Source organism: Diadema setosum, chromosome 21 (genome assembly GCF_964275005.1).
Source record: "Diadema setosum chromosome 21, eeDiaSeto1, whole genome shotgun sequence".
NCBI classification, from domain to species: Eukaryota; Metazoa; Echinodermata; class Echinoidea; order Diadematoida; family Diadematidae; genus Diadema; species Diadema setosum.
In genome coordinates, this window is record NC_092705.1 from 12,915,416 (window position 1) to 12,941,397 (window position 25,982).

Here is a 25,982-nt window from a genome sequence, read left to right on the forward strand (position 1 = left end):
ATTATGATCTCAGTTTAACTCGCATGTATACAGACCTTGTGTATACCAAGACAAACTTTTGAACATTCCGGTGAAGTTCTATTTTGAATTATGTTCTGTATAGATTTCGTATCAATTTACTTTATATTGTGATATATGTGAGAAATATGAAAATAAATTGAAATGAAATGAAATGAAAATGAGTATATTATTCATACAGAAAACAATCGTGCTCTATGATCGGGAGAAAACTAGTTGAAAGGTCACCGCTGCTATTTGAATTATCTCAAGGCCTGTCAAAATTTATCTTTCATAGTCAGAGAATACGACCTCTTGCATAGATTCGGTCATTTCTTGGGTCAAACTCCTTGGTTGGTTTACATGGATAGAATGTGAGTCTATTATACCATGGACCTAGGTCCATGATTATACTACAGGGATAATCTATGCATTGAGCCGATTTTGACGATGTCAGGCATGAAAGGACTCAACGTTTCTTGATAATTGATAAAATGTATACAAAAAATGCGGGCAAAAACTGATGCAACGCTGAATTAAAGACTGAAGACCGATCCAACCTGGCAGAACACGCGTATTTTTTCAAGCGAGCACACACGAAGGGAGCACCTGTGACGTCACGACATCCGGGCTCGTCAGCTCATTAGCATAATTCTCACCCAAAAAGTTCAATTTTTAACATGAAATTACGGGCTAAATCGAAATGAAATTTTGATTCTGTTTGCACCGCTGGGTCTTTTAGAATTAAAAGAACAACATATAAAAAAAAAATAAAAAAACCGGTAAAATGCCCTTTTAACTGCGGTGTCTTACGTTGCGCACACATACTAGTACGCTGAATAATGGACGACATACAGTATATCCCCTCCAAAAAATACAATCAGATATTCGCACTGATAACATCCAATATGATTCAACTGTGTAAATGCTACTTCAGAGTCTTAAAATATAACGTCTCAGCTCTATTTTGCAGAAAACCCCATTCAATTTGGTTAAGTGGTCAGAGAGAAATATGGATTGTTGTAAAGCTTGAAAATACAATCAGATATTCGCACTGATAACATCCAATATGATTCAACTGTGTAAATGCTACTTCAGAGTCTTAAAATATAACGTCTCAGCTCTATTTTGCAGAAAACCCCATTCAATTTGGTTAAGTGGTCAGAGAGAAATATGGATTGTTGTAAAGCTTGTCATGAGTCTGATTTTCCAAGTTTAGCACTTCGATGCTCTTGTGTGTGAATACAATAGAACTTGGAGGTAAGAGATTTCTGACATCCTCTACTAAACTCCTCATTTCTCTTTAACTACTGAAGCAAATCGAATGGGGTTTTCTGTAAGATGTGGGCAATGAGTTACATACCCTGAATTTGTATTTAGATTGATCCACAATTTTTAAAGATATCATTGCGGAGGGTCCCGTTATATATATATATATTTTTTTGGACATACGGTACAGTACAATTCTGCACATTGCGACGGACTCTTTTAAATACATTTGTACTGGTAATGCCATGCATGTGCAACATCCTCTAGACGACATCTATATAAAAGAATTCGTGATGCCAGAGTAGAAGAATGATGCAAGCACTTGAATACTATTTTTTTTATTATTCTATGATCAGTACACTCGATCTGTTATGAAGATTCAATGTCGAGTGAAAAAAAAAAATGTATTTTCCGTGTATTTCTGCGTCGGAGCTGTCGTCAGTGCTCTTTCGATTTCAATAGAAAAAGAAGAAATTATGTTCAGAGATGTCTTTTAATGCCATTTCAGGCTAAGGTGACTATGTCAAGACAAGAAAAGGTGACTGTGTCAAGAAATTCCATTTTGCATCACGAGTTCCATGTAATTTTCGTTCACTCAAACAAGAAACATTGTTCTCGAGAATGTGAAAACCGCGTGAGTTGGAACAAAGGGGATTCACGAGAATAATAGGGTCAAAACAGTCTCCCTTCCATTGAACCCATGACTGACGCCGCCTCTTCAAAAAAAAAAAGAAAGAAAAGAAACATTGAAGTATGTGCCAATCTGAATGGTGATCTGTCACTTAGTCTTCTCCCATTTCGTCTAGTTGCCAATTAGTCTCAACCCACATGATTTAACCCCATTCCATGTACAACCAGTTCATCTATTGACCTAGTCTAATTGGCACTTTGCTTCATTACCAGTTGGTCTATGTGGGCTGTGCTCCTTTCGTCTAATACCCCCAAAATGCACTTAGACCAACTGGCCCTTAGACAAAACGATAATTAACCAAACTAGGCACTAGACCAAGTGAGGATTAGACCAAACGGGCTTTAGACGAAATAGTAGACAATGACCCAGTTCACAGTGAGCCGAGCCCGGCCTTCATTTCACTGTAAACGCGCAAAGTCCAAGTGCGGTACCAAGCTCTGGAGGTAGTCTCGCCCGCTTCGGCCGCGGCCGAGTCCGGCCTGTTCTCACTGTAAACGCAAACTGGGCCAAATGCGGTACCAAATTGCTACCGGCGCGCTCCCAATAATACAGTAGTTTGTTTACGAGCAGAGCGCCATTACGACAAAATATTGAAAGGTTTAATTAAAAGCCCGGGCCAACCCCAGCAATTTCGGGGCTCGGCCCGGAACTGCACTATAAACGGGGTCTTTAATAGCCGTAGTGGTGTTAGACAAACTGGGAAGTAACCCTTCTGGTATTAGACCAAGTGGCAATAAACCAACTGAATCTGCTACACAGACAGGAAGGCAATAGATGATTCACGTCTCCTTTTTTTTTTTTTTTTTTTTTTTTTTGATCAGCCACTCTGGTGGATGGTACATTTTTATGATAGAAGGCCACCTAATTACTTTTCGCTATGCATTAGTGCTTTAAAATGATGAGCTGTGCAAAATGGTGAAGAAACGAGATGAGCGAATAGCTATTGCGTAAAGATTAAATGAACTTAAAATGGAAAGTAATTTGAATGGGCAATACCCAGACGCTAATCTCACATATCAATTTATAAAGATCTACGCTAAAATATTGTACTGTCACAGTTTATTTGACAGAATTAATCGAAAAGTGAAAGGATAGCTTTCCAGGAGATTACAGCTTCAAAAACTTTCACAATATACAGCTCTGTTTCATACATTTGCACATATTTCTGGACGGAAATGACTTTTGTTTTATGTGTTTTGTCATTAAATTGTATCATTATAGGTTACCTTTCCTTTCCTCTCATTTCATGAATAAACAAGCAATATATTCCCAAAATTATGTTAGAGCTCAAAATGAATCTTCCCATAAAATTGCTCAAAAGATGGCGGCATCACATCCTGATCAATGAAGGCATATGCACCTGTTATAATGTGTGTGTGTGTGTGTGTGTGTGTGTGTGAACCCATAGGAAACTGGCAGCTGTTTGAATGATCATAGCCATACAGTTGGGATTCCAACTTTGGATGACATGATACCTAGTACATCGAGTGCACTGGTTACCATGGTAACACATGTCAGGCAAAAAGACCTACCGCCGATGGGACCGACAGCACTCCCAAGTTGAACCCGTACAGGATCGAACCGCCAACGGTGGTGGAGAGAATAGGTAACAGCAGATTCCCCGGAAGTCCCCTCTGAGGGAAAAGAAAATAGAAAACAAACCGTGAAATTAATACAAGCCCTATCTACATCCGCACTCCCTGAAATGAAAATAATAAACCTAAATTAGTATACTAGTAAACCAAAAATGAACAAGTGAGAGTGGGTTGAGTGGAGCTGCAGCGCACCCGAGGGTATTTACAATGGTGCACGATGCACAACATCGTGAATATACTCGCGAGTGCGCTGCATCTCCACTAACATCACCTGTGCAGTATTTGTTTTATAAGATGGGTCTACGAGCTACTAGTATGATATCAGTTAGGAAAACTTTTTATACAGACAATGGGACCTCTTTCCGAGTCTTCACAACTCCTGCATTGAAGAGAACCTTATCCCTTGATAACTCCTTAGACAGACTGACCGTCAAAAATAATATTATGCCAACCAATATGATACAGCAATTGTAGATCGACATTTGCTCGTAATTTTTTGTTACCTCAAGATACAACATTATTGATATTTAATCTAAACTGTTTCATCGCGCGAAAATACGTGACATCACACGAACGCACTTTTAGTAATTCGTTTATTTCTTCTTCTTGTTTTCTTCTTCGGTCAAAGTTGACTAAAAAAAAAAATTGAAATGGCTCGAAAATGACGTTTGCCTGTATACCTTGTAACGCAATTCTGGAAGTACTTTGACACCAAAGTGTGTCCGGATCGGAAGTGGGTTGTTATCGGGCCATTGATCAACAGGGGTGTTATAGGTACTATCACACTCTTAATATTCATCAGCTGTGCCATAATATACCACTGATTGTCTAAAATATCAATTTTCATGGACACTGATAATTCTGGGTGTTTTTTTAAACTGGTTTTGCTTTGTTTTGCTTTCAGACATTTTTTTTTCACTTGTTTGCTTGGTAGTTTGGTTTGATTTTGTTCATTTTTTGTGTGTTTTTGTTTTTGTTTTTATCTCATGGGATGTTCCTTTTATTTTGATGCACACTAGCAAGAGTGCCTCATGGTCCACCGGTGTAAATGAAGAAAATACCCTTTTTCACTATAAATATACGGGATGCTATAGTGTGTATTCAGTATTTATATATAGCTTCGTTCGTTTTCACACTCTGCAATAATCCGATGTGGAGGACGCAGTTCTAAAAACTTTGCAAGGTCTGTTTTGTGGGCAGACTCAAATTTAAATGCTGTCTCGCGCAGTCAAACCCACGACAGAGAATGAACACGGTCGTGGGTCCCAGGCCATCATGCACGGAGTTCTCATGAAGACGTAGTCCAGATACTGGCATTCCCCACACTAACACACGCATACACAATCATGCATGCACCCACACAATGCGCCCAACCGCTGATTGCGACACTCCACCAATTGGTACTCCCGATTTTTTTTTTTTTAAAAATTATTATTATTCAGGAGGGGTGATCTTGTGTACATACAGACACCATCAACGTACGTCCGTAAGTACGCGGGTACACTGCATACGAATACAGTCCAGGAAGTGGACTAATGAAGAGGATGGTCTGGGCATGGGGGAGGGGAGGGGGGAAGGAGAGGGGAGTGGTCACGTGACCTGTTTTCCGATTATTCACTATAACTTTGTTACCCTGATACTGCTTGCATTTTAAATGTCTGCATGCATGTGTGTTATATGTCTGCGTAACTGCATGATTTGTGCACCACCTTGCTTGGGATGAAATGATTTCTTCGGTATAGAAACACAAACACATTTACAAACAAAAGTGAAGGAAAGTTTTGCTATCATACGAGCGCAAGCTATGATAATTTCATATTTGCAAATGCATAAAGAACACACCATTAAGAATTATACCAACGATTAATCCTACACCTTTACTTATTACCTAGCAGGGACAAAAGGGGGAAAAACATTCCTTGAAGTTTGAACTGAATTGATTCACCAAATATGAATGTATAAAATCCACACATTTTCTTTTATGTTGTAGGTGTCAGCTGTCCGATCTTCTTTGAAATATAAGGAACGCGGAGTAAGATATATCAGTATAGTCAGGCACTTTCAAGTCTTGTGTCTTTCAAGTCTACCACGTGACGTGGCCACCCGAAGGGTTTTTTTGTTCTTGTTTTTTTAATGTTCTTCTGTATAAATATCGCCCCCGCCCCAGCACACCCCACATAACACATACGCTCTATCTGGCTATTATGTTGCTCACATATTAAGGCAGAGATATAGAAGGACTGGTCGCACGGTTCTTTGAAATCCGTGTATCCAAATAAATTAGTAGCCAAGGCTTTCAGTCAAATCAAGGTTGTCTTGGTATTTGCACTGCAAACCCACACCGCCCAAAAAGAAGACGATCTTCCTTGGTCTCCATGTCACAAAAAGCCCCACCTAATTTCCCCCTTATAACAAAACGCTTTGGACAATTGTATAATGATCATCCGTTCATGTCTGGAATGTTTTCACCTTTCTAAGACATATAGATTTGGATTCCACACACCCTAAAAAACAACAACAGCAGCACAACAGCAATGTCACTGCAATAACATGTTAACTGTTTGGCAGGGACGAGTAATCCATTGAATGGGACACATTTTCATTCAATGTTTGTACATCCTAGGCCAACTTTAAAAAACAAAAACTAATAGACCAACTCAAGGAAGAAAATGCAAAATAATTATCACATAATTTGCCTATGGGAGTCCAGCCTGTGATAACTTTGTGCTTAACAGCCAAGAAAAGTACAGCTAAACTGTTTAAGCATCATCATTTTGGAGTGTTCGAGTTTTGGTATGAAGCGTAAAGCCGTGTATTGAATTTCGATTGGCATCAAATAATTATTTGACCCATTTTAATCGGGACACATGTATTATGCGATACATGCAATTGGTAAGGATGTTACATGTAGTTTTACTCCGGAGTAGTCCCGATTTCGCGGATTTCCGCTGCATCGCATTCGACGTGCACGTAAAAGATCCAGCTTCATTCATTCATCGCAAAGAGCAGGGTGTTTATACCCGGTGAAGCGGTCCCACCTCACATCCAACTGGACCCCATGGAAGACCAGCTTAACGTAGCTGAATATGGGCTATCCAGCCATCTTGTCAGATGGAAAAATGAACAAACAAACGTGGAAAAACGTCGATACATTGTAATGATATACAATCTGCCCCTGAACAGACATTATCTCACTTTACTTGTAATGCCTTATCTAGAATGCCAGATATCCATGTCATAGGATTGCAAAGTACATTGTTCTGAACAACAGTCAAAGCTCCGTTGTACAATTTCTCAGTTGAGTTTGCTTACTCGTTATTTTCCAGAAACTAGAAATTTGCATCACAGCAATAATAATAAATTAAAATATATATGATATAAATAATATATAATATAAATAAATATTGCTGTAAATTACTTATATAAAAATGCAACAACAAACAAATCGGATGGCAGGCCATAAACGTTTCGAAACAATCGACCGGTTTGTCGACACATAGTCGTAAAGTTTCCTTTACAATGGGCTGCGATCACTCATGAAAGATGGATGAACTTCATCTTTTCAGGATACAATAAGAACTATGAGATAAGAACTAGAGAAAACGAACAATAGACGAGTCTATGGCGTTCCGCAGAAACATTGTTAAAACTGCCATATATTGACTAAGGTATCAACATGTCAGGCGGACGCTTGTTGGCTACCAGCTTCAACCGGTTCCTATATATATATATATTTTTTTTTTTCACATGTAAAATTGTAATGCCAGTGATATTGACAAAATTGGTTGGAGGGGTGAACTACGATTACCATAATTCCTACAGTGACTCTGTTAAGAGTGTTATTGGTGCTACTACTTCCTACGTGGCTTTATGACGCACTGGCAATTTGAAAAAGCCATCCTAGTGACGGTATATTACGTAATACACTCAAGCGATCATCAACCATTATTATTAGTCCATGGGCCAAGACCCGAAAAATGGGTTATTGGTACCACCTGAGGTGGCAAAACCTTTTTGGCGTCATTTTGTTTGTCGGGCATAGATATGCTTATCAAGCTATGATAGCCTTTACAAATGAGTAGCTTAGTCATAATATATGAATTTTTAACCAATTTGGTCTCGTTTTTATATCCCTATACTTCTGAATCGAAACTAACCGCTATACAAAGAAGAGCACTTGTCATCTGTATATCCACAGGTGTTCTGTTGTTTGTTGTTGTTTTTATATTTAAGGCGCGTCATTCAAATATGAATATTTACGCCTTTATCTTTATAATATATAATATATAATATAAAGGCCTGGCCTCTTCTTGGTGTAAACCAAAGACGCTTAATAAATAAGACACGAAAGTGCGCGCTAATCCTGTACAAAACAAATGGACAGCGCGCGGTCTTCAAGCGTATACGCACATCACCTGAGACGCGCTGCCTTGACGCTTGATAAACAACAGCAGCGGCTTCAGGGACAGCGCGTCTCAGGTGACAATGACAATGACAATGACAATGACAATGACAATGACAATGTTTTTTTATTTTCCCATGTCACTCAAATATAGAGTATTGGGGAAAATCAAATCATAGCACAGAGTAATAACACAAAAACGAAGAAAAATACAATTTATAACTACTATTTACATTATTTACAAATCAACAGCAAAGCACAGTAGATAATATACATTTGATATAATTGGCGAAAATCTTGAACGAAATGCGTTTGATAAACTATTTACATTATTTACAATCAGCAGTAAAAACAACAATAGAATAGATGCATGTATGCATGAATGAAAATCTTGACTGAGTATGTATGTGGTTAATTAATATATCAAAGTATGCAGATGGGTTTAAAAAAAAAATATCTTAGATTATATTGATTAAAATTTCTGCTAGGCAACACCGGGTATTAGCATTATCATTTATAATTGCTATCTGGATCGAATTCAAGACATTGTTACAATATGAGATTGATTTTAAAAAGAGTGAAAAACAAAACAAAACAATCCAAATAATTAAATATATATACAAACAAGGAAAAAAAAACCCGACGAAACACAACTGTACAGTATATATACATAATAATGAAATAACAGAATTAAGATATCAAAAAGGGAACAATACTAAAGTTTTATGTTAAATGGATCTTCATTATCTCTATCGAAAATTTAGCTAGATTTAGCAGTTCCTTATTACATTCTGTATTGAATAACTGATTCATCTTCAATGTATTTGGGCGAATCCTATAATACGGTTTGACAAACTTTTTTCTGCATGACTCCATCTTTGGGCATTCAAATAGATAATGAAATTCATCCCCTATCCGACCCAGGTTACAAAAGCTACACAGTCTGTTTTGTCTTTCAATTCCGTTATATCTTCCAGAAACTACAGGTAAACGGTGGTTAAGACACCTAAATTTTGCAAGTGAAGTTCTATAAAAACATGGCAATTTAGTTAAATAAGAATCCAGTGATAAGGAGCTCTTAAAAATCCTATAGTTGATGCACTGCGTGCTAGTGTTAACTTTATTCATCCAGTTTTGAGTATACAAATCACAAAGCCTGAGTTTAATTGCTGGCCTCAGCCACTTAATAGACAAGTGTCCATAGTCTTGCCACACATTCGACAGTCCTAAGTCGTTTAATATTTTCTGGATGTGTAGTAACCATGGAGAGGAATAAACGTCATGTTGGTGTAAAAGCTTTAGGATATTGCACATAATCGTCGATATTTTAACTTCTTTACCATTTAAAGTTCGGAACCAAAAATTAACCATTCTTTCCTTTATTGTTCGCGACATTTCAAATCTCCCAAGCTCACCAAGGGCCATGCAGTTCATTGTAGTTTTTCTTAATCTTAACACCTGTTTACAATAATTTGTATGGAAGGCTTCAATTTGCTTTAGATTTTCGTAACCCCATACCTCGCTTCCGTAGATAAGAATTGGCAAAACAAGTTTATCAAAAAGGTCTAATTGAATATCTAAAGGCAGCCTTAATTTTCTAGATTTTATCAACAAGTTATACATGGCTCTCTTTGCTTGACTGATTTGTTTATCTTGGGCATTTTTGAAATTATTTCTGTAGCTGAACACTACTCCCAAATATGTATACTCATCAACAACTTCTAATATTTCTGTGTTAAACATAAATGGTTTAAATCTCCTGACCTTTCCTCTCGAGAAAATAACCACTTTCGTTTTACTGATATTGACTTGGAGAGACCATAACTTACAGTATTCACTGAGAGCATTTAAAGCCAACTGTAATTCATTTTCGCTTGTTGCTAGTATCAGCGTATCGTCTGCATACAGAAGCAAATAAAGTTTTAAAAGAACGTCTATGCCATTGTCGAACATGAGCTCCTTCATATTTTTTGGTAACAAATGAACACCACTGAATCTCTCTCTCATGTACAACTCAAAATCGTTCAAATATATAGCAAAGAGAAGAGGAGATAAATTCTCACCTTGTCTGACACCCATATTGCAATTGAAAAAATCAGACCTCTCATTATTATTTATTACGCAAGATTTAAGATGGGAGTACATAATATTACTCTGAACACTTTCCCCTTGACGTTGTTTTGTATAAGCTTATACCACAAAGATGTTCTGTCTATTGAATCAAATGCCTTTTTGTAATCTACGAAGGCGCAGTATAATCTTTTCTTTTGGGAAAGGTACAAATCTATGACAGAATGCAGCACAAATACATGGTCAATTGTGGAATAATTCTCTCGAAATCCTGCCTGTTCTTCACCAATAAGATCTAAGGAATTTAGATATTGATTGAGTCTTTCATTTACAATGGAAGAAAATAGTTTTTCAACACAACTTAATAATGAAATACCTCGATAATTATCTGGATCATCAATGGAACCTTTCTTTTTATAGATTGGACGAATAAGACCTATTGACCATTCTGTTGGTATGATCCCTGTATCAAGAATGACATTAAACAATTTAGTTAACACACCTATCAATGAACCACTGCTATTTTTCAAACACTCGTTCACTATTAAATCACTTCCAGAGCTTTTGTTATTTTTCAGTAGCTTGATATGCTTTACTACTTCTTCCCCAGACATTGGGTTGTTAAAAATTTCTGGTGATGTGTGTCTTTGCCTGAGACGCGCTGTCTTTGAAGATGTTGTTGTTGTTTATCAAGCGTTTTGATTGTGAGATCATGTTGTTGCCAAATTTTTACCTCCACGAAATAATCCTTATTACTCAAAAATCTCGTTCTTCAAAATTATCCCCTTCATCGAAAAAAAGCTACGACTATAATTTTTAAATCTTTTTAAGATAATAAAAACACCATTACTTTTGGAAATGAGTGATGTTCCTAGGTGTACTGAGTTTGTACTTAGCTCTCTTTTGTATCGTCATGTAGGGTAGCCATTTTGTGTCCATCTTTATCGCGCGCCTTCGTATCTTATATCTCTACTATCTTTGGTGTAAACGCAAACTGGGCCATATGCGCGGCCAATTGCGCGGCCAATTTTAGTCTGGCTCCCAAACCCTCTGCCTGTATATTTCGCTATTCAGGATATAAACCCCCTCAACGTCGAAAACTAGCATAGTTTAAGGTGGTTTTGTCCTGCAAAGGATTTTTTCCTTCGGCAAAGGCCTTTGCCCGAACGGCGACTTCGTCGCCACGGAATTCATTTGGCAAAGGGTCTGAAAACCAGACAATACCAAATTGCGTTTGTTTACAAGCAGAGCGCCACTACGACAAAATATTGAAAGGTTTGAATCAAAAGCGCGGCCGAGCCCAGCAGTGTAAACGGACAAAATTGCGAGGCTCGGCCGCGCAATTGAGGCCGGACTCGGCCGCGGCCGAGCCGCGGCCGAGCCCAGCCCCGCTTCAGTGTAAACGCGCAAAAGGCCAAATGCGAGGCCAAAATTGGCCTCGCATTTGGCCTCGCTCTGGAGGTGGTCTCGGCCGCGGCTGAGCCGCCTCCGAGCCCTGCCTCTCCTTGGTGTAAACGCAAACTGGGCCAAATGCGCGGCCAATTGCGCGGCCAATTTTAGTCTGGCTTCCAAACCCTCTGCCTGTATCTTTCGCTATTCAGGATATTAACCCCCTCAACGTCGAAAACTAGTATAGTTTAAGGTGGTTTTGTCCTGCAAAGGATTTTTTCCTTCGGCAAAGGCCTTTGCCCGAACGGCGACTTCGTCGCCACGGAATTCATTTGGCAAAGGGTCTGAAAACCAGACAATACCAAATTGCGTTTGTTCACAAGCAGAGCGCCACTACGACAAAATATTGAAAGGTTTGAATCAAAAGCGCGGCCGAGCCCAGCAGTGTAAACGGACAAAATTGCGAGGCTCGGCCGCGCAATTGAGGCCGGACTCGGCCGCGGCCGAGCCGCGGCCGAGCCCGGCCCCGCACTGTAAACGGGGTCTATGCAAGTCATCCCTTCCCTATTTTCCTATTATTATGTTATGTATTATGTACGAGGGCTGCATGCAAATCAAGCCCTTCTGCGTTATTCATTGCATCACTGTTCTGTTGGACATTTATGTACAGGCAATGAAGAAATGTATTGCTGTATATTCTAAAGGTAATGAGAAAAAAACTCATTTTGTTAGCAACTAATGTTCATGTATATGCATGGTACCATTAATGTATATGATGTATGTTTATGTATCTGCATGAGCAATGATATAATGCAGGAACCAATAAAATCAAATCAAATCAAATCAAATCAAATATCATTATTTTACATATAACTAATTTCTCACCAAAAAAATATATACTTTTTGCAATTATTTTTATGCGCGCTATATGTCTGCTGTTATACGGTTGGGGCAAATAAGTTCTGGTGCATGCTGATGGCAAACTCTGATCAGCCCGGCTCGTTACATTGAGCAGGCTTCTCGGTCGCGCACACAGACCTAGATCCCTCATTTGCCGCACTCAGGACCCTCTGCCCAACATGGTGCACAAGCAGACTCCCGAATGCGATATATGGCCATCAAAAATAATTATTCCATATACACTTTCCAATAAATAAACATAAATTACAATTAATTCACAATTTTACATTATGTAATAAGCAAACATCCGGTTGTGCAGTGTGCAAATCTAAATTAAACAAAAACTAATATATATATATATATATATATATATATATATATATATATATAATTACCTGCATAACTCACAGTATCAAACTTATGTAAGTCTTTTGGAAAATCTTCTTGTTCTCTTCACATATAAAATTAAAGCCTTCAGATGGTTAACATTGTTTGTGGATAATACTTTTCTTATATCCCGTTCTGATCTTCGCCTCCAATATCTGCGATCAACATGGCTCTCTCTATCAAATATTTCGGACAATCATATAAAAAATGACTTAAATTTTCCGTTATCGGGCAATGAGGGCAGTTGCCTGTTTCATGCAAATTTACTTTCCACTTATCATAATTCAGCCCAATGTTACCCATACGGATTTGGTGAATAAGGACTTGTTCTTCCCTGTTTTTTAATCTGCATTCGTAATTTGCAAATGCATACTTCTGTACTTCTTTTACAGGGGACTGTGTTTCTTCCCATCTTTTTTTTTTTTGCCACTTCTTATTAAAATGACTACTTAAAACATATTTAACTTCCATCTTATTGAGTCCATTATTGATTCCGATATGTTTCTCTTGTAGGGCTGTTTTTTTTTTTTCGCTTTATCTGCTGTCTCATTGCCCGTGATGCCACGGTGGCCGGGAACCCATTCAAAATGCACTATCATAATAAGTGAGTAAGTGCATCGATCGAAAGAATGTGTATTTCTTTCACAAAAGCATCCTCGAATTTACATGTTTCAAGGGCCCGGAGAGCGCTTAAACTGTCAGTAAAAATGACAACTCCTGTATACACACTATTAAGTTGTCTCAACCAGGTTAATGCCATAAGAATTGCAGCAAGTTCTTTTGGATTCAATATATTTGTAATAGGGAGCGAAAAAAGCAGCTCCCACTATGCCTGTTTGACTTCTTGATCCGTCCGTGTATACATGCAAGTAGTGACTCCACTTCTTTTGTGTAATTTCTAAACTCATTTGATTTTGAAACAATGGGTTATCTGACTTCAATATTAACCTACTTAACTCAATTGAGACATCCACTTTGGGGATATGCCAAGGTGGGATAGTTAAAGGAGCTACCGGCTCAACAGGCATATCGAGATAGACTTCCTCTTTCAACTGCATTACCCTGTTTCCAAAGGAGTTTTGTTATCATAGAATCTATTGCCAACAGTCCCCGACATCTTCCAGCAAAGGGTGGTCCGGAGTGGTTTCGATTCTCTTGATATACCTTGCACACAGCAATTTTCTCCGTATATCTAAGGGAATCTCTCCTGACTCTGCTTGGAGAGTTCTCATCAGGGAGGTTCCGACTTTGCTATATACCCAAACAAATTGACAAAGCCTGATATTGAACTGAGTTGAGTATATTTTTGACAAAATCAGATGCCGAGTCATATGCTTCGAATGCATAATCCAGTATTAAAAGAAAGAATAAGGGATATATATACTGTTGTCAAATCCTTATTCCGCCACTCCCTTTTACATATGCCAAACATTTAAGTATATTTACTTTCTTTTTACTTCTACATGCTAAGTCTTGTATATGAGATTTCCACGTTAACCTCTTGTCTAAAATAACTCCGAGATATCGGTGTTCTTTTCTCTGAATAAGTGGTTGTTTGTCTAGATAGAGTAGAATGGGCTCTTCTTTGTTGGATCGGGAAAACAGTATTGGAACTGTTTTGGGGGATGAGATGAGCATGCCCCATCTTTTGAACCACTCATTTTAGTATATTCAAGTATCCTTGTAAGCATGTGGTAACCTCTGTGATGTCGTTACCTGATTGCCATATTACACAATCGTCGGCGTATAATAGGACTTTGGGGTTGGGCCTAACTGGAATATCCCTGAGCATCAGGTTGAACAAAATGGGGCTCAGAGGGCTTCCTTGGGCTAATCCGTTATTAATGACAAAATATGGCTTTGGTCCATATTTTTGTAGATGGATAGAAGTCTTATACAACAATGCAATTAGTTGTGTTATGAATGGAGGCTTCTCCACGGGATACTTCGAAATAGGTAGGGGAGTAAGGCAAGGGGATCCCTTGTCTCCATACCTCTTTCTGTTGATTATAGAAACACTAGCATTGTTTATTCGAAATGAAAAAGATTTAAAGGGTATCTTGATTGGTGATATGGAGACAAAGATAGTAATGTATGCAGATGATTGTTCAATTTTTGTGAAAGAAAAACGTGATATAGAAAGATTAGATAATATATTGGATTCTTTTTATTATACATCGGGATTAAAGATAAACAGGGATAAGACATATATTATGAAATTGGGGTCTTCTAGTCAGAATAATGATAACTTGACTGGAATAACGCTGGGCAAATTGGTTCAAACAGTTAAAGTGCTAGGAATATATTTTTCTTTAGATATTAATGTTAAAGAAGAAATGAATTATAAAGAAATTTTGAGTAAAATAAAAAAATTGTTGGGATGGTGGAAGCAAAGGGATTTGACCCTTTTTGGGAAAATTCAACTGGTTAAAGTATTTGCTATATCTAAGCTATTATACGTTTCTTCCATAATGTCAGTACCTCGATGGGTTTTCAGAGAGGTGGAAACGATTTGTTTTAATTTTATTTGGAACGGTCGTGACAAAATAAAGAGAAATTTATTGTATTTGAATTATGATAAAGGGGGAATGAAAATGCTGAATTTTAGGTACATGGTGTATGCCCAGCGCATAATGTGGATTAAGAGACTTTTTAGAGGTGATAAGAATATGAAATGGAAACAGTTTTTTGAACATGTATTTAACAAAGTAGGAGGGAGACTAATTTTTCATTGTAATTATGATCCCCGGTTATTAAATATTAAAGCGCCGAAGTTGTATTTAGAATTTTTAGATATCTGGGATTATTTGAAAGGAAAAAATGTAATTGTTAAAGAAACGTATAATGAAAATCAAATAATTTTTAATAATTTTTTTATTTCAGGTAGGAATTTTCCCTTTAATGAAAAACTATTTAAAGCTAATGTTTTTCAAGTTAAACATGTCATTGACGCTGGTGGAAAAATTAGACCAGGGGCTTATTTTATTAGAAAGGGCCTAAATGCAGACGATTTAATCTCTCTTTATGAATTGTATGATAAATTTCCAGCAGAATGGAAGGTGGCGAGAAAAGGTAACGTGAGGGATCATATTTTGAGTGATAACCCTGCTGATGTTTTTGAAATTAGTCTTAATATAAACAAAAAAGTGTACCCCTTATTGTCAGTATCTTCAAAAATGATATACAATATTTTTATTGGTACCATTGAAGATTCTTTTCTTTCAAAACACCCAGAAGTATTAGCATTAAACATGGATAGATCGGCTACTGCAGTTTGTTTTTCTATTCCTAGAATTTCGACACTAGACTGGAAGCTGAGAGAATTCCAATATAAGCTTCTGCACAATGTTATTTTTTGTAATGATAAACTTCACCAGTTTGGAATAACACAATCAAATCTGTGCTCCTTTTGTAGGGAAGAGGTTGAAACATATTATCATATATTTTATGACTGTCCTTTAGTTTATCGAATATGGAACGAGGTAGGAAATAAACTAAAATTTCCTCAGTTTGTTAATATAAATTGGCTTGACGTTTTACTTGGATTCAGGGAAAATATCAAACTCGATGCTTTGTTGAATCATGTGTTAATTTTGATTAAGCATATGATTTTTGCTAACCGTAAAAGTGGAAGAGTTCCAACCTGTAAAGAAATATCTAAGGCAATTGCCACCTCAAAACAGTCTGAATATGAAAAAGCAACTTTAAAGGATAAATTGATATCACATTACGCGAAATGGGAAAATTATACTTCATGAAATACCGGGTTTAATTATTGCATCCCGTTTAAGACATATCTTTTGTATTTATCTCAGTCAATCTATTTAAAATGAATGGAATATCCTGTGTTTTGCTTTGCCCGCTCCATATACTGGTTCCTTTTCTCTGATCGTCATTATTAAAGCTTAATTATCTGGTTATCAATCTCCACTTGTCTATGACCCAGAGAGATATTAGTTCTCATGATGTTTATAACTGGTGAATAGATTACATTTTAAAGATTTTGTAATTCCATCACCTCTCATGTTTCTTGTACAGTGTATTTGTTTTAGATAAAATCTTTATTCAGACTGGTGACTGAATCATGTCAAGTGTGTACAATTTATTAATGTTCAATCTATATTTTGCACAAACCTTTTTGTTGTCCGTCAAACAGTGTAATATAGATATTTTGTGTCACTACAATGTAACAATGTTGATTGGTCTGAATAAAGGCTATAAAAAGCGTCAAAAAAAAAAAAATCTCCATTGTTTCGGATAGTGCATTGCCCACACGCACCTCTGTTGTAAACGCGGTGCACTCAGTCTTTATTCAAGGCAGCGAAGGGAATATCCAAAGGGTTATGATGTCCACAGCTGTCATGCGGTGCGCTTAGTCTTTATCTAGAACAATGTACCGTTATCATGATATCTAAAGTTCCTAATAAAAGGGATTATATGCTGTTTTTATACTACCCTCTCATCAAGTACATCAGTTTTAAACAAAAACCACTCTGTTCATTTACAATATTATTTGTTATAATGTGTTGTAGTGTACCGGTACATTGTTTTTGCATTATCTTTCATTGTTGGATGAAAATAAAGCAACATTGGCGTGGTATTAGCGTTTTCACCGGAAAATGATAAATAATTGAAAAATACGGTAAAATTCACGAGGATTTGCTTTGTTGTTGTTGTTTTTAGATAAAGGGATATACACTGTATCATAAGCTTTGGATATTTCTTTCGCCGTCTTGAATAAAGACTAAGCGCTATGGACATCATAACCTTTGGATATTCCCTTCGCTGCCTTGAATAAAGACTAAGTGCACCGAGTTTACAATACGGGGTTGCTGGCGAGACACGGGGTTGCTGGTTGTTGGTTGTTGGTCTCTCGTTGTTTTTCCATTTTTGTGGCTAAATGGATTCATGACTGTGGATAGAATCATTCAGAGGTAAGCAATCATTCTGGGCTTCATTTGCACCCCATTTTGCACAACTAACGATTCTAGTATAGACCTATTAGAGTTAGCATAGATTTACACATAGATTTTGAATCTCCCGCCCTTTTTATTGAGTAGCGCCAATATGGCCGCCGCAAACCCCCCGGATCCATTTATGGATTCGGAAGTGGGTACTGCGACACCTGATGACGAATTTCAAACTGTTGTGTCTGATAGACAAGTCCGTCGAAAAAAAGAGGAAAATACGCGAAGGAAGTGTTGATGTTGAGGACCTTGCGACAAGAGTAGACTCCTCTTCGGAGGATGACCATCATGATAGATCTATGAATGGTAATGAAAAGTTTGGTACCCCCCGATCTAAACCACCTGATCTGAGATTGTACATATGTCCACTAGACAAGAAAAGGTCCCTTAAAAAACACAAGCTTGGCTACGGTAGCCAAAGCCATCCATACTTGCTGTGGATCCCCACCAGAGTTTGTTAAGTCTACGCGAAATGGCATTATGGTGAAATGTAGAAACGAGAAACAGTACAGAAAACTGATGGAACTTCAATCTATTGGTACAATGCCAGTAAAGGTGCAAGATCAGATGTACACCATTAAAGGAGTAATATCTGGGATCCCCACGGAAATGTCTGAGACAGAAATTCAGATGGAATTGAAAAAGCAAAAGGTGTCTCATGTGAAAAGAATAATGAGAAAGGAACAAAAGAAAAATCAAAACAACTCAGGAAACGAGCAAATGAAGCTCACCCCGACACGCAGTGTCATACTATTTTTTGAAGCAACCACATTACCCCAAGACATTGATTTGTACTTCCAGAAATTCCAGGTCAAACAATACATACCCCCTGTACTCAGGTGCTTCCATTGTCAAAGGTTTGGGCATGCAGTTGCAAATTGTAAGGCAAAACAAAGATGTGTGAGATGCGGCGACCCGCATACCTTTGAGGAATGTCCACAGAAAGACACTCCAAAATGCATTAATTGCGGAGAAAACCACTCGGCTGCATACAGCGGATGCCGAGAGGTGAAAAAGGCTAAAGAGATACAAAAATTGAAAGTAATGAACAACTTAACCTACGCACAGGCCACTCGCAAATGGCAAGAACATGAGCAAAGGCCGAATGTTGCAGTAGAGACACAACCCATACCTCAGCCTGCAGTGAAAGAAACTAAAGAGAGCACTGAAGAAATGAAGCATGGTACCCCTCGGGCAAGCCAACCCGTGAGTCATACCCCACATTCAGCTGAAGTGAACAACCCCCCATCAAAAGCTACACGGTCCTTTTCGTTGATTCCCAACCAAAGCAAAAACCAAGCTCAGCCCCAGCAAAACATGCAAAAGCTACCCCAAGAAAAAGAGGGACCGGCCAAAAACAGGTTAGGTGTAAACTTTGTAGCTCAGGCTACAGACAATGAGCTGATCAACTTCATCGTTATTTTGATCATGAATCTCATGAAAGATAAATCAGAGGATGAAATTCGCCTCCTGATAAATGCAGCAGCCGGTAAACTTCTTGGACAAGACAGCTATGATGTTGGGGAAACTTGCTAGTTTATATATGTCGGTCTTCCTCGTTCTCCAATGGAATGCTCAGGGAATGAGTGGACACGGACAAGAATTGATACAATTTTTAAGTACAAATAAATCTGATATTGTACATTTGATATGTGTACAGGAGACATGGTTTAACAGTGATAATGTTTTGCAGATTCCAAATTATACTTGTTTGTTTAAAAATAGAACAACACAAAGTAGAGGAGGGTGTTGTTTCTATGTACATGACTCTGTATATTATGATTATAAAGGCGGCGAGTCTGAAATTGAATTGCAAGTGACTGATATTTTTTGGGGTAAGTTTTTCCTCACAGTAGTTAATTATTATAACCCTTGTAGAGAGATACGCTGTGAGGCTGTAGATTTATTTATAAGTAAAGCTAAAGATCCTGCAAAATTATTGATTGTAGGTGATTTTAATTCTCATAACCCCCTTTGGGGTAGTGATAAACTGGATAGAAATGGTAAATTGATTGAGGAATTTGTTTTACAAAATGATCTAGTCATATTAAATGACGGATCTGGCACGAGACTTCACCCCCATTCAGGAAAAATATCTTGTTTGGATCTGTCTCTGATTTCATCTCAGTTAGCAAGCAAGTGCACTTGGAATGTTAAGCCAGACAAACTAGGCAGCGATCATTTTCCTGTTTGTATTGAGTTGTGTGTGGGAGGAAAGTCTCTCCTTCGAGAAATGAGTAATGAAAGCAATGGTTGGAATCTAAAAAATATGGATTGGCAAAAATTTGCTCAATTGTGTGAGAATGTTATGAATATAGATAATATTAACGTGGAAACTAAAATGTTTTATGAGAGGTTTATGTCACACATAACAGAGGTACTCGAAGATACAGTTGGAGGTAAAAGAAGAAAAAATAAACACCAAAAGTCACAGCCTTGGTGGACAAAAGAATGTTCTCTGAAAATTAAAGAAAGGAATAGATTGAAAAATAGACTCTCTAGGTGTTGGTCTGAGGAAAATTTGTACAGGTACAAAAAGAAGAAAGCAGAAACGCAGCGAACAATAAGGCAGGCAAGAGCCAGATTTTGGCAAGCCTTTTGTGCAAGTCTGAATCGATCCACGTCTGTTTCGGCGTTGTGGAAATTCATTAAGAGTATGAACGGTATTCCTCGGAATAAAACCCATAGCATGTCTGTGTTATATGTAGGTGAACGTATTATTGTTGATGATAAAGACAAAGCAAATGAATTTGTAAGATATTTGAAGCATACAGGGAAAGGAAATACAGAAAGTAAAATTTATAAAGAGATCGAGGAAGAATTTGATGTGATCCAGGTTCAGGAGAAGGAAGGCTTGCAACTGGCCTTAAACGAGCCTTTTGTGATGAGTGAATTGGAAAGAGTTCTGCAAGATAAAAAGGCTTCAGCACCGGGAGAAGATAAGATAGGATATGAAGTGTATAAACATTTACCAGAGTCAAAAAAGGAGATATTACTGAAATTGTACAACCAAATATGGGATACTGGAGATATTCCAGAAGCATGCAAACACTCGATTTTGATTCCTCTCCTCAAGCAGGGTAAGGACCCACACCATTTGTGCTCTTACCGCCCAATAGCGTTGACATCATGTTTCATGAAAATAATGGAAACGCTGGTGAAAAACAGATTGCAATATTTTATAGAAAAACACGATCTGCTCGCAAATTTTCAACATGGCTTTAGAAAAGGCCGTTGCACTCTTGATAATATCGTACATTTGGAAAATGAAATAATGAAGAATTTAGAAACTGGTGTGAAGTCTCTAGCAGTGTTCATTGACCTGGAGAAGGCGTATGATACACTCTGGACAAAAGGACTCATAGTAAAACTCAGTCATTTGGGTTTAGAAGGAAATATTTTACAGTTTATAAAGAACTTTCTATTATATCGCACTTGCCAGGTCAAAATAGGAAACGAGAAATCTGATATTTTCCATATGGAAAACGGGCTCCCACAGGGCAGTATTTTGAGCCCTATATTGTTGAATCTTATGATTTCTGATGTACCTGTAAGCAGAACGAATAATGTTTATAATTTGTTATATGCAGATGATTGCGTTATCTGGACATCAGGAAATGATATTAGAGAAATGACTGTTCAAATTCAAACATACTTAGACGTTTTGAATGAATGGTTCACTTCACGGGGACTGAAAATATCACCGTTGAAGACCACTTCTGTTCTTTTCTCTCGTGGAAACAAAGATGAGCGCGTTCGTCTATTGTTGGAGAAAAATGAGCTGAAATTTGCTCCTCAGTATAGATATTTAGGAGTGATATTCGATAGGAGGATGACTTGGAGACCACACTTGCAAGACGTAGTTCTGCGATGTAAGAAGAGGTTGAATATATTGAAAGTTTTAGCTCATACAAATTTTTGTCAAAGCATACAAGAATTGTTAGGCGTATACAGATCTTTAATACGCTCCATAATAGATTATGCTTGTGAGGCTTATGATTCTGCTACTATGAGTGTCAAGAATGTTTTAAACTCCATACAATATCAGGCTTTAACTATTTGTGCAAACGCAAAAAAAGGGACAGCCCTAAGAACCCTCCAAGTGGAATTCGGAGAAATGCCCCTAGAGTTACGTCGAGAGATGCTCTCGGCTAGACTGAAAGCACGTATTGAGAATACTCCCAATCATCCTATGAAAGAAGGGCTTAAGAATTGTTGGCAATTTGAATTTTGTAAAAACACTGCTTCAAAAGAACCTTTCGGACAAAGGACTCAAAACTCATTTGAATTTTTAGATCCACTTCATGTTGAATTGTGTGTAAAACCTCCCAACGTGCCTTTCTGGATGTGGAAGCCTCCGTGTGTATCGACACAATTAAAAGAGTGTGTGTCAAAGACTGACAACACAGCCTTCCAAAAACAGGCCTCCTTGGAAGTGATGTATACCAAATGGCAAAATTATTTACATGTATATACAGATGGCTCCAAATCACTTGAAGGCAAGGTAGCCTCTTCATTTTATGTGCCAGTGTATAACTATGTTCAGAGTAAAAGAATGCAGAACCAAACATCTGTTTATAGAGCCGAATTGGCGGCTATCACGTTAGCTTTGTATTGGATTGATCAACTACCACCACTTCAAACAGGAGTAGTTATTTTTAGTGACTCACTCAGTGCCCTTGAAGCCATTCGATCTCAAAGAGAAGAAAGTTTTGTTACAGAAATTCTAAGTTTCTGTACTAATCTATACTTTAAGGGAATATTAGTGTGTTTGGAATGGATTCCTGCACACTGTGGAATAACAGGAAATGAAGTGGCAGATAAAGCAGCAAAAAAGGCTTTACAAAATGTTTCCATACAAGTGAATAACAAGTTGAATAAATATGAATTTAATAAAAAACTGAAAAGGTGTTATATGACAAAATGGCAAATTAAATGGGAGGAGACAAACTCCCCCCTGAAATATGTTCAACGAAAGGTTTCTCAGACCTATTTATGCACTTTGAATGACAGAAGAGCTGAGACAATCCTACATCACCTCAGGATGGGGAACTTCGGTTTAAATGACAATTTGTTTCAAATAAACCAACATGTGTCGGGTATGTGTGAATATTGTAACGTCCCAGAAACAGTTGATCATTTTCTTATGTTCTGCCCCAGATATATTATACCCAGAGCTATGATGTTAGTTGAAACAAAAATTCATGAGAACAGCATTCAAAGCTTACTAATTTCAACTAACCCAGTATACCAAAAAGCTCTTGTGTTATATGTTAAAAGATCACAACGAGTTTTCTGATAGATAAACTTTCATGCATAATATGAGTGTACATAGTTTACACTAACTCTGCCTCGAGGTACCCTGAAGAGGCTTTTCATGTGCACCACAGCCCAGAGATTGCTTACTTTATTAAAGAATGTATATGTGATTATTATATATATTTGTAATTTATTAATATTGCTTGCTTGTTTTGTTTGGCTCTGTATCGGACCAATTGAGGTTCCTGTGCTGGTAAGCATCGGACTCTACTGCCTGCATATCGGAGGGGCCTAGGCCGTTTTAACGGCTGAGAAGTCTGCTCGAGACAATGAGCCGGATTGGCCAGAAGATATGATATTTTAAGCAGGCAAATAGACGTACCGACAGCTGACCAAGGATACTCATTACAATATTCTTTTTTGGAAAAAAAAATGATAAAAGGAAAAGAAATCTATAGATAAGTGTTTGGCGTAAATATTCTAAAGAGAATGGAAAACGCCACTAAACACAAAACAACAACAACAACAACAACAATAGAACACCTGTGAACATACAGAAAACAATGCTCTCCTTTGTGTAGCGGTTAGTCTCGATTCAGAAGTATAGGGATATAACAACGAGACCAAATTGGTTAAAAATTTATTTATTATGACTAAGCCACTCATTTGGAAATGCTATCATAGCTTGATAAGCATATCTATGCCCGACAAACAAAATGACACCAAAAAGGTTTTGCCACCTCAGGTGGTACCAATATCTGGCCTGGCCCATGGACTATAATTATGACAATGCTATGTTTTGTATTGCATAGATCATATTGTATTCATTATTTCGGTGTATCTTCATTTCAGAACTTTGAAGATAAAAGTGAAATGAGGTGAAATGAAATGCAATGACACCAAATTAGATTAGATTAAAAATAACTGATATCTAACTGTCAACATTGTTAATTTTTAAACATAATTTGTTTCAAACGATGATACACCGCAGTCAGTGAATTTGGATGAATGAAAAGCTGTCTAAAGTATAAATGTTTTGCACTCGGGATTTCCTTACAGCAAGGAGACAATGAACCTCAATGTCGATCTCAATTCTTAACTGTATATTGGACTCCAGCAAACCAGCAACTACTTAAAGAGGCGCAGACTTTAAAAAATATCAAAATATAAAGCTTCCAAGAAGTTGCATTTATGAATGTCACTACAAATAACTATTCTGTGTCATGGCATAATACTGCTTTGTTCATGTTGGGATCTTCAAATAAAAAGCACGAAGTAAATTGCGTTCATTTACTTTAATTGGCACAGAATATCAAAAGCTAGGTCTGGAGTAAAGGGACCTATCTCACTGGAGAAGACGTCGCCGTGACTGCCGTGACTGCCGCGACTCGTGTGACGCAAAGAAATGGCTTACCCTCTCGCCAAGAAGGCCACTCCTGGGCGACCTCAGAGACGTCTCCAAACAGGTTTTACCACTGGTTTACTCTCAACCATCCATTTCGTCTAAAGCCGGTTTGGTCTAATCCTGACTTGGTCTAATGCTCAGTTTGGCCAAGTATCGTTTCGTCTAATGACCAGATAGTCTCATTGCAATTTTGTCTCCTTGGATTTTCCCACTGTGTCTAATAAACTGTGGGTGTTAGACGAAATGGACATAACCCATCTGGATGTAGGCCAGCTGGTAATTAGGCAAAGTGGCAATTGGACTACATGGTCATTAGACGAACTGGTTAATGGGATTTTGGACTATTTGGGTTGAGACTAAAATTTGGCTATTAGACGAAGTGAGAGTAGACCAAGCGATAGATCCCCTCCAAACAACGTGACAACTTATTGGTCTGGAAGTCGCGAGGACGTCACGGGGACATCGCCGCGACGTTTCTGAGACGTCGTCTCAGTCGTGGAAACGTCTCAGTTACGTTTTTACGTCGTCGCCGGTATGTCGATCGCCACGGGTCTCCGCAAGGTCACGGAGAAGTCTCTGAAACGTTGTCGACCAATATAGTTATAGACTCCGCGAGTAGCTGCGGCTGAGAAGACGTCGCGAAGACGTCTCCGAGATTAGTCACGTACCTAGTGTCCAAGTCAATGAGATTGTTGTTACGTAATAAATGTAAATAGCTTATAAAGGGAGACGACTGCTTATAGCGTTCTTGATCCATATATTTCCTTGCGCAATTTGGATAATTACGTTAACCCACTGAGTACGGAAGACTGATGTGTCGTGTGCAAAGTCTATGCAGATTACGGAATCTTGTAGGGAAGCGTTAGAGATGAAGTATCGTTAGCGATCTGCCATCTTTTGTTTTTTCTTCCCATGACACACTACAAGTGAGTATAGGGGAGGATAATTTATGCAGGGAGGTTGAAGACTCTCTTCCACCTCCCTGATTCAAGTAGACCTATTTTCACTACGAAAATTGTAAGGTACCATACACTCACCTTCGTCGGTCGGGATTCTGGCGGCTTCTCCATGTTGTCATCTGGGCATAGTCTGCCCATTTCCTCTCCTAGCGGTATGTCTGACACTTTGGCCATTGGGTCTGGAGTTTGTTCCTTTTCTTTTCTGTCGTCTGCTCGTACTCTCTCAAGCACTCAATCACTTGAAAGCTCCTGCCAATATATCAGTCAAAACAAATCAAAACAAAAGTTACCTTAGGTGACCGATCCTTTTGTACAGCCCCTAGATTATGGAATAGATTACTATTAGACATTCGGAAATGTCAGACTTTAGACAGCTTCAAATCAAAAGTGAAAACTTTTGTTTTAGCATAAGCCTATTTCTTTTTTACTTCCCATGCAGCATTATGCAACATAGGAATTTAAGAGCTCTTGAAGCGCAGTAGAATATATAGACATAGTTTCTGCGCTTAATAAATTATTTATTATTATAATTATAATTATTATAATTATTATTATTATTATTATTATTATTATTATTATTATGTTAAAAACAAAATGTTCATACTCTCTTTTCGTTAGAGTTGCTTCGCACTGTGTTGTATTCACACACGCAAAAACAAAAAAGAAATGAGAAAAAGAATAGCGTCATGCAT

General features: G+C 37.8%; 2 protein-coding genes across 2 annotated transcripts in view; one reads left to right on the plus strand and one right to left on the minus strand.

The window, feature by feature from the left end:
• Positions 1-25,535, minus strand: part of LOC140244713 (solute carrier family 2, facilitated glucose transporter member 1-like) — a 49,323-nt gene extending 23,788 nt beyond the window's left edge. The window contains exons 1-2 of the mRNA XM_072324329.1: positions 25,369-25,535; positions 3,490-3,591 (exon numbers count right to left, since the gene is read on the minus strand). Coding sequence (XP_072180430.1) covers positions 3,490-3,591; positions 25,369-25,464 — 198 coding nt within the window. The 5' untranslated portion in view covers positions 25,465-25,535. The remainder of the gene's footprint in view (positions 1-3,489; positions 3,592-25,368) is intronic.
• On the plus strand, positions 16,173-19,203 carry LOC140244781 (uncharacterized). The gene is made up of 2 exons (XM_072324401.1): positions 16,173-16,182; positions 18,119-19,203. The coding sequence occupies exons 1-2, from the start codon at positions 16,173-16,175 to the stop codon at positions 19,201-19,203; spliced, it is 1,095 nt and encodes a 364-aa protein (XP_072180502.1).
• Positions 25,536-25,982: the final 447 nt, after the last annotated feature.